This window comes from Malus domestica, chromosome 05, assembly GCF_042453785.1.
Source record: "Malus domestica chromosome 05, GDT2T_hap1".
In the NCBI taxonomy this organism is placed as follows: Eukaryota; Viridiplantae; Streptophyta; class Magnoliopsida; order Rosales; family Rosaceae; genus Malus; species Malus domestica.
This window is the reverse complement of record NC_091665.1, coordinates 6,087,523-6,103,771: the sequence shown is the minus strand read 5'-3', so window position 1 is coordinate 6,103,771 and position 16,249 is coordinate 6,087,523. Positions and strand designations below refer to the sequence as shown.

At 39.8% G+C, this 16,249-nt stretch overlaps 2 protein-coding genes across 2 annotated transcripts; one reads left to right on the top strand and one right to left on the bottom strand.

The window, feature by feature from the left end:
• Window positions 1-76: 76 nt before the first annotated feature.
• LOC103444717 (uncharacterized) lies at window positions 77-355 on the bottom strand. The gene has a single exon (XM_008383671.4). It carries the CDS (start codon window positions 353-355, stop codon window positions 77-79), a length of 279 nt encoding a protein of 92 aa, XP_008381893.2.
• Window positions 356-2,028: 1,673 nt separating this feature from the next.
• LOC108174343 (embryogenesis-like protein) lies at window positions 2,029-15,348 on the top strand. The gene is made up of 2 exons (XM_029101916.2): window positions 2,029-2,740; window positions 15,062-15,348. The coding sequence occupies exon 1, from the start codon at window positions 2,206-2,208 to the stop codon at window positions 2,731-2,733; it is 528 nt and encodes a 175-aa protein (XP_028957749.1). The 5' UTR covers window positions 2,029-2,205; the 3' UTR covers window positions 2,734-2,740; window positions 15,062-15,348.
• Window positions 15,349-16,249: the final 901 nt, after the last annotated feature.

Here is a 16,249-nt window from a genome sequence, read left to right as displayed (position 1 = left end):
GGCACTGAAGAGAAGAAATTCCGGTGGCACGGTCATGAACTTGAAACAGAGTTGGACGCTGGCACTTTGTTCTTGTTTACTTCCAGGTTAAACGAGGAGTCTTGTCAGGCTTGACGATGTTCCCCTCAGCGTCGTAGATTATGACACCCGAAAAATCCGGTAGCTGGCACTTTCCACCCATGAGTATGTTCTTCTGCCAGACCGGGTCCTCTTCCTGCTCATCACTATCCACACTTGCATCATAGTTTCCAGGCTGAATGTGTTGGATAACCGGATCATCGTCAAAAAATTCGGTGCAAGCAATCCAGCGGCGGCGCCAGCTATGCGAATGAGAAGCACACATAAGCAATGCCATGGCACAAAATGCGAGGGTGATCGCGGCTAGGGCGACTTGAAATGTGCTCGGCAGAGAGTGTGTCAAAAGAAGGTTGCGAGCCATGATGGAGGTTGGGTATGGACATGCTATTGTCTCACAGTTTTATATGGTTTGGAAAATGGGTAACGGGAGAGGAGAAGAGTAGTTGGAAATTGGAGGATTTGTTGAGGTTTATATATTTGTGTGGTTTTGGTAATCTTTTGACCTCCACTCTTGACATTTTTGGTGAGTTTAGGTAACAAACTCGAATTAAAAGCTTTCAAGAAGTGTTAAGGAGACTTTCTGAAAGTGAAACTTTTTCTGTCATCTCGTGTTTTTTGCACAATGTTTTATAATGTTGACACGATAATTGTGCTGAAAACATAAAGTAACAGAGAGTTCATAGAGAATCTCACTTTTAAAAAAAGTCTCCTTAGCATAATTATTATTATTATTTTTATTTTACGAATTTCTTTTTACAAGCCTTTGTGCATTAAAGAAAAGTATTAGAAACAGAGTCACAGTATAAAATAGTCGCAAATCATTCATAATATTGGTCCATTAATATAATAAAGGGAAATGCTAACAAAATTTTCATTTGGACCTTCTTGTTTAACTCTCGACTCTCTTTTCTATTTTGAAACTTTTTTTAAATAATTTGACTCATCTATTTTTAGGTCAATCTTTGAAAATCATCTCTGAAAAACATTAAATTAAAATGAGTTTGAAGTTGTTTGGTCATCTAATTTTTTGGTCTTATAATGTTTAATTCAAGGTGAGGTTAGGATGGGTTCGGTTTCGTTCGGTTTAGTTAGATATTTTTTTTTATTTCGGTATGGTTTCGGTTTTTTTTATTTTTTTATTTATTTTTAATTTTACAAAACCTGATTTTTGTTTTAATATGGAATTTAGAAAAGAGGCTTTGCATTGGTAGACTAATAGCAAGAAAATGAAGAAAGTGGGAAGATAGTTATACATATAAAAGTTCATATAAACCGACCATATTTATTAACAACCTCAATTGCAAAGAAAAATGATTACCATATCCATTTAAAAAGCTAACAAATAGAGAAGCTCTTCCAAGTTTTAAAGCCTTTCAAAACTTTCCTTTATAACCAATGATCCTCCCTTATTAAACCAGGTATGCTCTTGGCTAGTTTCAAACTTGGCAACAAAGTTTCACAAAAGAAATATTATGGGCATACATCCATAAATTGTAAAGGAGTTCGGTTTGGTTTAGTTTTATTTGGCTTGGTGTTTGGTCAGATTTTTTTCGATTTTCGATTTTTTGAACCCATCCGTAGGTGAGCTAATTCGACTGTGCATGAAATAGTCTAATCTAAAGCAATTATTTGTAACCAGCAGATCATCTATCAATAAATTTTGCGTGGTGCTATCCAAGAATCAATTTTACTTCCCACACACTTTTTGTTAATTTTTGTTATTTGATCTTCTGTAATTCATTCGATCAAATAACCGAAAATTGAGAGGGATTGTGAGAACTAAAAAAAGTGTGTAGATAGCACACCCCTAAATTTACTTTTAAAAATTTTCCCTCTAGAGTACATTTGGGTTTTTTATTTTTTATTTTTAACAAACGACATTATTTATACTAAGGAGAGGGGTGGGCATAGCCTCATAATGAACTAGTAATAATGTGGTTTAAATTTGCCTTCGACGAGAATCGAATCTAAAACCTTTTATTTTATTAAAATATAATATATCTTTGCACCATCCCTAAACGTACCAAATATTGTGCACTCGGGATGGAAGAAGAGAGAGTTTATAGGGTTTAGTTACGTTGATAGACCTGAGAGTGGGGGTTTGCAAGTCGGTAGAGGAGAGCAACAATGAATCATCAACGTTCACAAATTGCACTTTGCAAATTGCTCTTCCGCCACTTTTCCAACCCTTCTCCGAAGCTCTTCTCCCTCAACTCAATCTCGACGAGTCCGGCTCAGCGCGTTTCCGACTCACCTCCATTGCCGAAACCCCACATTCTTCTCAACACACCCGCTACAAACTCCCACCGTTTTATCCACCCAGCTCTCTCGATTTCAGCGACCCAGTTCGCAGCTCGTCGGAATGTGAGGCAATTCAGTGGCGGGTCGGATGAGTTCGATCAGAACCAAGTGGTGGACACGATCAACCTCAAATTTGCAGAGGCGAGGGAGGAGATAGAGATGGCCATGGAGTCCAAAGAGACTGTTTACTTCGATGAGGAGGCCGAGTGCGCTCGTGATTCCGTGAAGGAAGTGCTGGAATTGTACGAAGATCTATTGGCTAAGGTGCCGGAGAGCAATAAGGCGGCGTTGCAGAGGTCGATGGGGCTCAAGATTGAGCAGTTGAAGGCGGAGCTTCAACAGCTGAATGAGTGAATTTAAGGTTGGTGGATTTGGGGCTTTTCCCTTTTTATCTTATTTCAATGAATTTTAGGTAATTGCTTTGATTTAGGTGTTTCCGATTTTATTCCCTTTTAGGAATATTTAGGCAAAGAATTGGTGGCAGTAGAAATTAGGGATGATTGTTGGTGTCCTGTCCATTGAGTCACCCTTCTCATTTGAGACTATCATCGGGGTGGAAGGATTCGAGATAGGGATGGGCAATGGTTATGCGGGTGGGTACCGCGGTTATTTTACCCATAACCGTTTATGTTCATACCCGCATAACTGTTTACCCGTTGGGTAATTACATAAATGATTATACTCATAACCATAACCGTTTATAAACGGTTATCCATACCCATAACCGTTTATAAATGGTTATCCATACCCATAACCGTGTACCCATTTACCCATAACCATTTACCCATTTAACCATAACCATTTACCCGTTTACTCATTTTTTCGTCTGTTTATCCTTTTTTTACCCATTTACCCTTTTTTTTCTCGCGTCTACATTATTTTTTTAACAATTTGAAAATTACAAAAGAAAAATTTGTCATAATTTTTATTTTTTGACAATTAAACACCGTTATAAGTACATTTTAGCATATATTTCCCTATTTTAATCATTTAAGTCCTCGTATAATTCCAATCATTGAAATAATAGTTTACGGACGATATTTTTCTGTATAGCAACCAATCAATTTTTTTTATTCTGTATAGCAACCAATAAATTATGGAAGTTCAGGAACCTGAGAAAATTGAGCCTAAAGGAAGAGTAAAAGTAGAGCTTTTTTATTTCTGAATTCCCGAATGATTTTTAAAGCAACAACTCATAAATCTGTGTTTCTGATAACAAAAAACAATCATACGAAACCAACCAAATTTCATCTAATTCATCACAAAACTGAGTTAACCCTCTATTATTTCATATAATTTCATCTAATTGAAATCTGTGTTTCGAACACACACTACAAACACACACTGCAAGAACCCATCAGACAATTCCTCTAAACACACACTGCAAGAACCCAGGTCACCGTCACCCCTTTCGAAATATCTCTCTGCCCCCAATTTGTCAACCATAAAGTCCAATGAAATTGACGACGAAGTTGAACCGCCATCACTACTACCAATCGAAAGCAAAGCCATTGAGTCGGACATATCATCAAACAGTTGGTCGACATATTCAATGGTCAGGATTTTAACCGTAGCCACCATAACAAAGCCCATGGAGCCATTAGGGTTTGCCAATTTTCGGGCCATGGATTTGATCCCGGGGGCTAATGCTTCGTAGATGGCAGGATCAAGGTTGAGGGAAGAGGAGAGAGATCGTAAGTGAGCGCGCAACTCGAAGAGTAACTTACTCATCGCTTACGGTATTGACGGAGAGTAGCGCATCGATCAGGACCCAGTGGAAATTCATCAAGAATAAAGGTGTGGAAGCGTTTCTGAAAAATCTAGTATTGACGGAGAGAAAGCTCGCCGACAAATTGGGACTTAGAGTCCGCCGGAGATTGGAAACCCTGCAGCGTCACATGGACCCAGGAGTCGGAAGATCGGAAAGAGAACGACGAACGCTGAAACTCCATTGATCGATTAGAGATTTGAGATCAGACGACCAGAGGTTTGAAAATTTGAAACTTGAAATTCGTTGAGCGGGAGAGCATGGGAGAGAGAGAGAGAGAGATGAGAGATTTGAGATCGCTGGAGAAGGAAGAAATAAGGGCGGGTGAGACAGACAGAGACTCCGCGTATTAGTTTTATAGCCGTTAGCTTCTGGGTTTTTCAGGTCGGTTTGGGCAAGTCGGTTTGGGAGCGACGAAGAGAGAGAGCGACGGGGAGAGAGAGCGACGGGGAGAGAGAGTGATGGACGGAGAGAGAGAGCGACGGAGAGAGAGAGTGACGAAGTCGAGAGGCGGAGAAAGAGAGTGACGGAGTTGTAACTCTGAGTCTCTGAGGGGTTTTAATTTTTTTTTAATTTTACATATATTAAATTAAATGGGTAAATGGATACCCGTTATAACCATGAATATTACCCATAACTGATGGATACCCGTTATAACCGCGGATAATACCCATAACCGCCCATTTAAATTTCATGGATAAACGGATATATCCATAACCGTTTATTTGTTTAAACGGTTACCCATAACCATAACCATCAACTTTAAATGGGCGGATAACCGCGGTTAATTTTGCCCATCCCTAATTGGAGATTGACAAAGGATATTTCTTCCCTCAATTTGCTACAAACCCTGAGAAATTGTTTGTTGAATTTGAGAATGCTGGAGTTCTGATCATTGACCAGAAGATTTCAAGTATGTTTAAAGTAGGGGAAGACTGCCAATCAACTGGAATTCTTGTTATGGTTGGAGGAGAGGCAGAGAGGCGGACGAGGAGGCCCAATTGCTGGGGGATGGGGCCAGTGAAGGAATTGTCGTGGAGGTCGATGACGTTGAGGTAGGCGCACAATATGAGCTGCGGTAGAATGGGACCGGATAATTTGTTGGAGGAGAGGTTTGAGGACGGCGAGCTTGACGAGGTACTGGAGGTCGGAGGGGATGGGACCGGCGAGCAAGTTGGAGGAGAGGTTAAGGGCCTGGAGGTTGGTGCAGAGCAGTTGGTGATGAAGGGGGAGATGGAGCCGCGGAGGGAGAGGTTGGTGCTGGAGAGCTTGTAGATGCGGCCATTATTGCAGGTGGCGCCCGATTCTCCTTCTCTCCTCCTCGACGACATCACCGCCGCCGCCAGTTCAGGTGAATCTGTGTAGCTGCTGTTCCCAGAAAAAAATAAATAAATAAATAAGACCATGTACCTGCCGACCGGCCCGGTCCGGTTCCTTTAAATCCGGATCTGGTTCGGTCCAATCAGCCCGATCGGTGCTTAGCCATAGCTAATTTGAAAGATTTTTTATAAATCTTCCTTTCGGCTTCACCATAGCCCATTTTCCGTGTCACATTTTCCTCCGTCGCCAATTCTGATGGATTCCGTCGCCGGCGCCCCGACACCTTCCTCTCGCAAGAACCCAGCATCCCATTTTCTCCATCGCCCCGGCAGCCTTCCTCGGAAGAACCTTCCCTCCCTCGGAAGGAACTGCTCGCAAGAACCCAGTATCACATTCTGCTTTTCCTCCGGCGCCCGCGGATTCCGTCTCGCAAGAACAAGGTTAATGACTAAGAGGAAATTGGTGGTGGCGGCGGAAGTTTCACACAAAAAGCAGTGTTCTGGTATTTTTTTTTTTATGATTTCATTTATGGATTCTTGAAAATTTAGTAGTTTTTTTGGTAGACGATAGTTTGTAATCTCAAACAACATGAATCCGTGTCGGAAGAGTAATACAGAAACATAAGGTATAATCAGAACTAGACTAGAATTAGGACTGAGCTTTAGAGTCCATATCGGAATGGGACTGTTCTTCGACTAGAACTAGGACTGGGATTTAGAGTACTCAGACCTGGACTGAGTTTTAGAGTGCACTAGAAATAGTGCCCACGCGTTGCTGCGGGATTACAAAACGTGTGAGCATAATATATATTTAAAGAATGATGAAGTTTGAATCAAAGGTGTATAAGAGGCTGTGAAAATGATGGCATTCAAACAAAACTCTATGTGAGGTCAAAGATGTGTTGGCTCAACAAGATCTACTTGCCGCTTTGCGAGAGAAGCCGGAAGCTATGTCGAAGCCGGAATGGGAGAAATTAAATTTATGGGCTTGCTCTTCAATTCGGTTGTGCCTTGCAAAAACTCAGAAGTATTTTGTGATGCGGGAGACGGTAGCAAGTGTGTTGTGGCAAAAATTGGAAGACAAGTATATGACGAAGAGTGCAGAGAACCGACTACACTTGAAGAAAAAGCTCTACCGCTTCCAATACAAAGAAGGTACAAAAATGATTAGACACCTTGATGCTTTTAATAAGTTGATTGCCGACTTGTTAAATTTAGATGAGGATATTAAGGATGAAGATAAGGCCTTAATATTGTTGAATTCCTTGCCGGACTCTTATGAGCATTTTGTTACCACTATTATGCATGGTAAAGAAACTGTGAAATTTGAAGATGTGTCAAATGCCTTGATGAATTATGAAATGAGGCATAGAGATAAAAATCATGATAGTACATCTGAAGATTTATTTGTTATTTGTTAGGGGTTGGAAGGGATAAATTGGGCTCCAATAAGCGCCCTTCAGGCAAGTTGGCTTGAGAGGCCTTTTGAGGAAATAGAAGTTCAAAGAGCAGTTTTCGATTGCGGAAAGGATAAATCACCAGGTCCAGATGGCTTCTCTATGCAAATGTTTCAACATTGCTGGGATATTTTGAAGAAGGATATAATGAAGATCATGGAGGAGTTTTTTGAGAAAGGGATAATAAATGCAGTGACGAACGAGACTTTTATTTGCCTTATCCCGAAGAAATCAGATTCTTTAAAAGTGACGGACTATAGGCCCATAAGTTTAGTCACTGGATTGCATAAAATTATAGCCAAAACACTGGCTTCAAGATTGAAGGAGGTTTTGGATAACACTATCTCTCCGAATCAGGGGGCGTTTGTCAAAGATAGACAAATTTTGGATGCTGTCCTCATTGCAAATGAAGTGGTAGAAGAGGTGAGGCAGAAAAAAGAGAAGGGATTGGTGCTTAAGATCGACTTTGAAAAAGCGTATGATCATGTGGAATGGAGATTTCTGGAAGAAGTACTACAAAGAAAAGGTTTTGGCAATAGATGGAGGAAATGGATGCAAGGATGTTTAAGCTCTGCAAATTTCTCCGTTTTGATCAATGGAAGGCCAAGGGGAAAATTTCAAGCTTCAAGAGGTTTGAGACAAGGCGATCCACTGTCACCATTTCTTTTCACCTTAGTAGTCGATGTTCTGAGCAGGTTAATGGAGAAGGCACAAGAAACTGATCTCATCAAAGGCTTGTGTATCGGCCAAGAAAAGGTGGAGATATCTCATCTCCAATTTGCCGACGACACCATTTTCTTCTTGACAGAAGACGAGGAAGTTTGGAACAACCTAATCCAAGTGCTTAATTTATTCTGTTCGGTCTCAGGATTGAAAATCAACAAAGCTAAGTGCTTTTTGGCTGGGATAAATTCAGACAATGAGAAACTAAACAGGTTGGCAGTTTCTTGGGGGTGCGAGGTTGGGTGCTGGCCGATAAAGTATTTGGGGCTTCCCCTCGGAGGAAGGCCAAGAGCAATAAACTTTTGGGATCCAGTGGTAGAAACAATGGAAAGAAGACTTCAAAGTTGGAAGAAGGCTTTCCTATCCAGAGGGGGTAAATTAACTCTAATTCAATCAGTCCTGGGAAGCATGCCGATTTACTATATGTCCTTGTTCAAAATCCCATGCGGGGTAAGAGGACGTATAGAAAGATTAATGAAAGGGTTTCTATGGGAAGGTATGGAGGAAGGTAAGAAAACACACTTGGCCAAGTGGGAGTTAGTCACTAAAAACAAAGAGGAAGGAGGTCTAGGGGTGGGGAACTTGAGGAATCAGAACGAAGCATTATTGGCTAAGTGGTTGTGGAGATTCCCAAGGGAGTCACAGTCTCTGTGGCACAAGGTGATAAAAAGCAAGTATGGGCTACAAGCTAATGGATGGGAAGCATTTCCTCATAGGAGGGTTTCAAGTCGAAGCCCATGGAAAGACATTTCGAGTGGTTCTCAACAGTTTCTTAGATGCTGCACGTTTGAGGTGGGCAACGGTGAGAGGGTGAGGTTTTGGGAGGATGGATGGGTAACAGGGGGACCGTTGAAGGAGCAATTCCCCAGACTATTCCTTCTATCGAGGAAGCATAATCAAAACATCTCGAGCTTCGTGGAAGTTTCAGCAAATCCTTCGTGTTGGAACTTTGATTTTAGGAGAAACTTGAATGAGATGGAGATAGTAGAGGTGGCCACATTGTTACAGAAACTGGAAGAGGTTCGATTGTCTCCATTAAAGAGGGATATCAGAAGGTGGAACCTGGAAGCTTCAGGTTTGTTCTCATGCAAATCCTATCGTTCATTACGGAGGAACGATGGGAGGGTGCACTATTTTCCACCCTACCCTCAGATTTGGAAATCAAAGGTTCATCCGAAGGTTAAAATACTTGTATGGCTTGTGGCCAATGGGAATCTAAACACATGCGACAGAATTCAAAGGAGAAACCCTCTTATGTGCTTATCACCACATTGGTGTAGCCTGTGCAAAGCCAAGGAGGAGAGTGTAAATCACATATTTCTTCATTGCTCTTACTCGATCCAACTGTGGTGGAAATTGTTTCAGGAGGTTAAAGCAAGTTGGGTCATTCCTAAAGGGTGTTTCGAGCTACTAAGCACAAATTTTAAGGCACTTGGAAAAAGGAAAAAATCCAGAGATTTGTGGGGTTGCTTGGTATCGGCAATTTTCTGGAATATATGGCTGGAACGTAACAAGAGGATTTTTGAAGACTGTACTGGAGTGGGGGCAGAAGAACTTTGGGGGAGAGTAAAATATTGGGCAGCTTTTTGGGCTTCGGTAACTAAAGAGTTTAAGAATGTTTCTCTATCTCAAATACTATGGGATTTGTTAGCTGCAGTTAAGTGAACGAGGTCTAGAAATGGCTGCTGTAGCGAAATCCTAATGGGTTTTTCCTTGTTTTACAGTTAGTGGACTCTTATCCACTTCTGTGCTGTTCTTTATTCTTTTAATAAAATTGTTTCTTCTCAAAAAAAAAAATTTGTTAGAGGTAGATCATCGGAGAGGAAGTCATCTTCTAGCAGGAAAAAATCACAGTCTCGACCTAGAGGAAACTCTAAAGGTAGAAAACCTTTGGAAAGGGATGAATGTGCCTTTTGTCATAATAAAGGTCATTGGAAGAAAGATTATCCTAAGTTGAAGACCAAAGGAAAAGAAAGTTCTGAAGCCAATGTTGCTGAGGTTGAAACAGATGTCTTTGATTTTGCTTTAACCACTTCCTCATCATTTGATTGTGCTACTAAGTGGGTGTTGGATACGGGTTGTACTCATCATATGACTCCTCACAAGGATTGGTTTTCAAGCTTGAAAGAGTTTGATGGTGGCGTTGTGTTCATGGGAGATGACAATCCTTGCACAACAAAAGGGATTGGTACAGTTCGTTTGAAGTTGCATGATGGCATGGTTAAAGAGTTGACAGGTGTTCGGTATGTACCGAATTTGAAGAAAAATCTTATTTCTTTGGGTACTTTGGAATCCAAGGGTTTCAGGTTTCATTCAGATGGACAGACATTGAAAGTTACTTATGGTGCACTTGTTGTGATGAAAGCTCCTAGATGTGGCCATTTGTATTTATTGCAGGGAAGCATTGTGACAGGTGAAGCATCTGTAGTCTCTGAAAATATGGGCACATCTGATTCAGATACTACTAGATTGTGGCATATGAGATTAGGCCATGCCGGTGAGAAAGCTCTACAAGGGCTTGTGAAACAAGGTCTTCTAAAAGGTGCCATGACTTGTAAGCTTGATTTCTGCGAGCATTGTGTCTTGGGGAAGCAAACTAGAGTGAAGTTTGGTACTGCTGTACATCAGACGAAGGGCATTCTTGATTATGTGCATTCGGATGTTTGGGGTCCTACAAAGACTCCCTCTTTGAGTGGTAGACATTGGTTCGTAACCTTTGTTGATGATTATTCAAGAAGGTCTTGGGTCTACACTATGAAGCACAAGAGTGAGGTGTTAAGCATTTTCTTGGGTTGGAAGAAAATGGTTGAGAACCAACTGGGAAAAAGATTAAGATTTTGAGATCGGATAATGGTGGTGAATACACATCCGATCCTTTCTTTAAAGTTTGCAAAGAGGAAGGAATTGTGAGACATTTCAGTGTTCGGGGAACTCCACAACAAAATGGAGTTGCAGAAAGATTGAATCGAACCTTGCTTGAGAAGGTTAGATGTATATTGTCTCAATCGGGTTTAAGCAAGTCATTTTGGGCAGAGGCAATTAATTATGCATGTCACATCATCAACCGGTTACCCTCAGCTGCTGTTCAGGGTAAGACACCAATGGAGGTATGGACTGGAAAACCTTCTTCTGATTATGACTATATTCGTATTTTTGGTTCACCTGCTTATTTTCATGTGACTGAAAATAAACTTGATCCTAGAGCCAAAAAGGCTATCTTTCTTGGTTTTAGTAGTGGTGTCAACGGTTACAGGTTGTGGTGCCCAGAGATGAAGAAACTTGTAATTAGTAGAGATGTGACATTTGATGAAGAAAGTATGTTCAAGGACTCTAAGAAGAATGTGAAAGATGTCCAACAGGTGGAGCTTGAGAAAGTTGCCTCTGGTACTTCAAATCCTATTTCCGCTGATGTCGAAGCCACTACAAGTGAAGAAGTTGAAGATCATGAGGATGTTGAAGAAGTTGAACTTGAAGATTCTATTCAAGTTGAAGAGGAAGTTTCACCTTAAGAGTCTATTGCCAAGAATAGAGGAAAGAGACAAATTACCAAGCCAGCTCGGTATAGTGACTATGTTTCTTTTGCTCTTCCTATTATCACTGATGAGATTCCATCTAATTTTGAGGAAGCTATTGAGAGTGAAGAAAAGGAGAGGTGGTGCAATGCCATGGGTGATGAGATGAATTCTCTCTTGAAGAACAAGACTTGGGAGTTAGCTAAATTGCCTAAGGGCAAGAAAGCTATTGGTTGCAAATGGATGTATGCCAAGAAGGAAGATGCTGATGAGAAAAGCAATGTGAGATTCAAAGCAAGATTAGTTGCTAAAGGGTATGCACAAAAGGAAGGCATTGACTACAATGAAATATTTTCTCCGGTTGTGAAGCACTCCTCAATTCGTATTATGTTAGCTCTTGTTGCACAATATGATCTTGAGCTTGTGCAACTCGATGTGAAGATGGCTTTCCTACATGGTGATTTGAATGAAGAGATCTATATGTGTCAACCGGATGGGTATATAATGAAAGGGAAGGAAAATTTGTTTTGCAAATTGAAGAAATCGCTTTATGGCTTGAAGCAATCTCCAAGGCAATGATATTTGAGGTTTGATAAATTTATGAGAGGCCAAAATTATTCTAGAAGTCAATATGATCATTGTGTGTACTTCAAGAAGTTGCAAGATGGGTCTTTCATTTATTTATTGATATATGTTGATGATATGTTGATTGCCTCAAAGAATGTTGAAGAGATTGAGAAATTGAAGAAACAAATGAAGAATGAGTTTTAGATGAAGGATCTTGGTGAAGCAAAGAAGATCCTTGGCATGGAGATCACTAGAGATAGAGAGAAGGGTTTGGTCAGTTTGAATCAAAGACAATACCTTGAGAAGTTGATTCGGAAGTTTGGAGTTCATGATTCAACCAAACCGGTTAGTACCCCTTTGGCTCCTCATTTTAAATTGAGTTCTCTACAGTGTCCTAAAACTGATAAAGAGAAGCTGCAAATGAAAAATATACCATATGCAAATTTGGTTGGTAGTTTGATGTATGCAATGGTATGCTCTAGACCGGATATTGCTCATGCAGTTGGCATGGTGAGTCGATATATGCATAATCCAGGTAAAGAGCATTGGCAAGCAGCTAAGTGGATATTGAGATATCTCCATGGTACTCGAGATGTTGGTTTATGCTTTGAGAGAGATGACTCTGGTATTGGTCATTTTGCAGTTGGTTATGTTGATTCAGATTATGCAGGTGATCTGGATGGAAGGAAGTCTACTACAGGCTATGTGTTTACTATGGCTAAAGGGCCAGTTTGTTGGAGGTCCATTTTGCAGTCGTCTGTTGCCTTGTCTACTACAGAGGCTGAATATATGGCAGTTGCTGAAGCTATAAAGGAGGCCATTTGGATACATGGGCTGATTAGAGATTTGGGGGTTGATCAGAAACAGGTGGAGGTACATTGTGATAGTCAGAGTGCCATTTATTTGGCTAAGTATCAGGTTCATCATGCGAGGACCAAGCACATAGATGTGCGTTATCACTTTGTTTGTGAAATTGTTGGTGAAGGGGAAATCATTCTCCAGAAGATTCCAACTAAAGACAACCCCGCCGATATGTTGACTAAGGTTGTTGGTGTAGCCAAGTTTGTTCACTGTTTGAACTTGGCTCACATTATGCCTATATAAAGAAGACGTTGAGCAGTAGGAGTTTTGGAGCATTTGGCTCGGCATGAGTTGTTCTCTTGCTAGTGTTTGGTAGTGATGTTGTGTGTTAATTGTGTTGGTTGGCTTATCATGGTTTTTTTCGGAATTTGGCCAAGCTGGAGATTGTTGGAGTATGTGGCCAAGTGGCCAACTTTTGGCTATAAAAAATTATAAAGAAAAAAAAGGTAGACAACCACTTCCATGTTTTGGGGAGGAAAATATGGAACCTTGTCTAAAGTCATTTTGTTTTTCTCTTTGACCCATGTGAAAAGCCTCGTGAATGGCTATGTTATGAAGAGGGCAGCTGCTGCCCTTTTGTTTTTGAAGAGAGCAGAAAAATTAGAGAGCCGAAGAGAAGAGAGGGAGAGAAAGAAGGTACTGTTGCAGTACCATTTTCAGAGAAGGAGTTGTTGTTCCTTTCATTGGATAGTTCTCACTCCATCAAAGTGTTATTGTTGTAATAGCTTTGAACTTTGTATAGAGAAAAAATTAATCACTATATTTCTTTCTCTATTTGTTTCTTTAGTGTGTGAGAGTTATTGGTGTATTGGGGTTTTGGGTTATGAGCTTGCCAACACTTTGTAAACTCCCATTTGGTTGATAGTGGATTATTGGGTGAGCTCCTACTGCTCCGAGGACGTACTCCAGTTACACTGACTGTTGAGGAACCTCGTTAAAATCTTGGTGTCTTTAATATTTTGTTCTTGCATTTCATTTGATATATTTTCTGTGGGTTATCAAGAGTTGGTTCCATAAGGTTTGGTGCTATCCTAGCACAACAGAATCTTGTTTAAAGAAACCTTTAGCATTTCAAGTGTTAGATTAAATGACTGATGAAGATTCTTATGAAGCTTTTTCTTAAAACGGAGTCACCTAATTTTGGAAGTTTTCTTTTTTCACTGCTTAATACAAGCATTAGAATTCCTTTCTCTGCACTGCTGTTGCTTATACTAACCTCTGATTGATTGCCATGTAACTGGAGAAGAAATGAAAGTCTCGTCTCGACACAATTTGAGAACTATATAAGAAGGAAATTTAACTTTAACTTCTAATACACTCGTTCAGAAATTACCAAAAAGAAAAATACAATGATACATATATGGCTAATGTTAGAACAAGAAGACTAGTTGCCTGACTGACATACTGCTAGCAATTACCTGACGATAATGATTCTGTTTTCATCCTATTTTATAATATTTTCTTCCAAATCATGTCTTGAATTTTGATGAATGACTTTTTTTCTTTTCCCTTTGTTCTTCCTTTGTGAAATAGTTTCCTTGATAATTTGGTATTATTCTTGATTTTTTTTTTCAAATGAAAACTCTGTCAAATAAAGCACCAAATCGTATAACCTAAGACACATTCTTAAAGAATAATGAATTCAAGGAGAACATTGAATCTAGAGAAACGAAAGGTAGTATATAGGATTTCATTTAATATACGATGTCCTTTATGAATCTAGCCTCCAAGTCACAAGAAAATTCTCCTTTCCTCCAAACCTATTTGCTTGGTAGTTATGGGAAATGGAAGCCTTGGTGAAGTTTGAACTTTCCTGCTCAGTAATTGATGGTGCAAGAGCCTAAATGGCCGATTAAGATTTTCTTATGAAGACTTTTCTAAAGATGGGTCACCTCATTTCTTAAGTGCTTAATGCGAATACTGGAATTCCTCCTTATGCACTGATGTTGCTAAACGTGGTAGAATGGATTAATAGTTTTGCTAAAACCGTTTTGTTTTATTTTTCATTTTGTGATACGAACATGACGGGTGCATTAATGAGATTTGGAGTTATTTTGGGCATTGGCGTGCAAGCTGAGGGTTTTACTTTCTTAAGATTTTAAACTTAATTATTTTTTTCTCACTTATTTTGTAGTATTTGATTAATTTCAGGTTCTTAGTTTATTTGGCAATGTCTATAGGCCTTATTTTGATAGGTTTTCAGACTTCAAGCATTTTGTTTGAGCAAGTAGATAGAGTTTATGCTGTTTTGTCTCTCTCCCTCTCTCTCCCACCCACCCATATACTTTTCTCTTCTTATTGAATCCATATTCTCTCCTTTCATCTATATCCTTATCCTCTATTTATATTATTTTCTTGTTGTCCTGCATCACTTTAGAAACAGAGCAACTGTGGTGGTACCAGATAAATCTCGATAAATATATATGATGTCTAGAAATAGCATTTATACGACTTTTTATTATCCTTTGCTTTCAGAAGTTAAGACCCACAAGTGGAGAAAAGAAGAGAGACCAAAAGAAGGTGGAGAAAGAAAGCAATTAGGAACAAGTATGTTGAAGAAATCGGTTTTCAGAAGAGGACAGAGTTTCTCATGTGGTGGGCATGGGGCGATATCTTGATTAGTCCTTGGAACTACTGTATGGAGGCCTCACAATTTGTGGAGGCACCGAAATTTGAATGTAACCTTGCTCCTCCACCTTGACGATTTTTGGTGTGCCATTATGTCTACAATTAGTAGACAAAAATAAAGAAGTCATTCGATATATCATGTCTTTCCATATCTTAAGTAAATGTTTCTTTATATTTCTTGTTCATTTGTCGAATAATAAGTTTTAAACGGAGGGAAAACGCTTGGGGACAGCGGCTCTTCTACAAATGTGTTTCTTTTATCTTCTAGATGTTATTAGTGATGAGCGTCGTTATAACGTAAATTATTATTGGATTTTCAGTTTCATTGTCTGAATCATAGTGAATGCTGAGCATTAGCTGTTTAATTCAAATGATAGATTTAGATTTCTATCCTGTTAGGTGAATGCAAAATGATGGATTTGATGCCTTGATCACTTCAGACATGCCATGAGGCTTGAGTTGATGGATAGCTCTCCCTCAGCATGATCTTTTGGACAGTGGGTACACCATGTTATCTGCAGTTATTGGCGTCGGCAGTCGACGTCTTGGAGTGCTTGTGGTAGGTACTGCTCTTGCTTTCTCTGCGGTGATCCTTTGGCCATGAGGCTCGAACCGAGCTGATGAAAAGTACTCAGGTGGATTTTTAGAACAAAAGACCAAGCATGTTATCTGTCGACGATATATACTGTTTGTGGTATGCACTGCACTTCCTGAAAACAGATGGGGAGTGTTTTGTTTGATTCTCAAGAGAATTTGATGCGCCTCTTGCAAAAGGGATTTCCTTTTGCTTGTGGTTTGGCTCCTCTCTTTTATTTAATTTTCTCATTTTCATATAGATGAATAATTGTAGTACTAGAGACGCTAACTGATGTGATAGTGTTTCATTTGTTTTCTGTTTGGATCCACTTTGAGGCTTATTTCAATCAAATGACAAATTTCCACATGAGTTGATAAGCAAAAGTTTGGTGTAATGAGTTTATCTATTGTTATTTCGCGAGTAAACATGCACGCACATCTGAGCAACAAACCCTCGAG

Excerpts from the sequence above, each read along its gene's own strand:
- LOC103444717 (XM_008383671.4), bottom strand. The coding sequence starts at position 355 with ATGGCATTGCTTATGTGTGCTTCTCATTCGCATAGCTGGCGCCGCCGC.
- LOC108174343 (XM_029101916.2), top strand. The coding sequence starts at position 2,206 with ATGAATCATCAACGTTCACAAATTGCACTTTGCAAATTGCTCTTCCGC.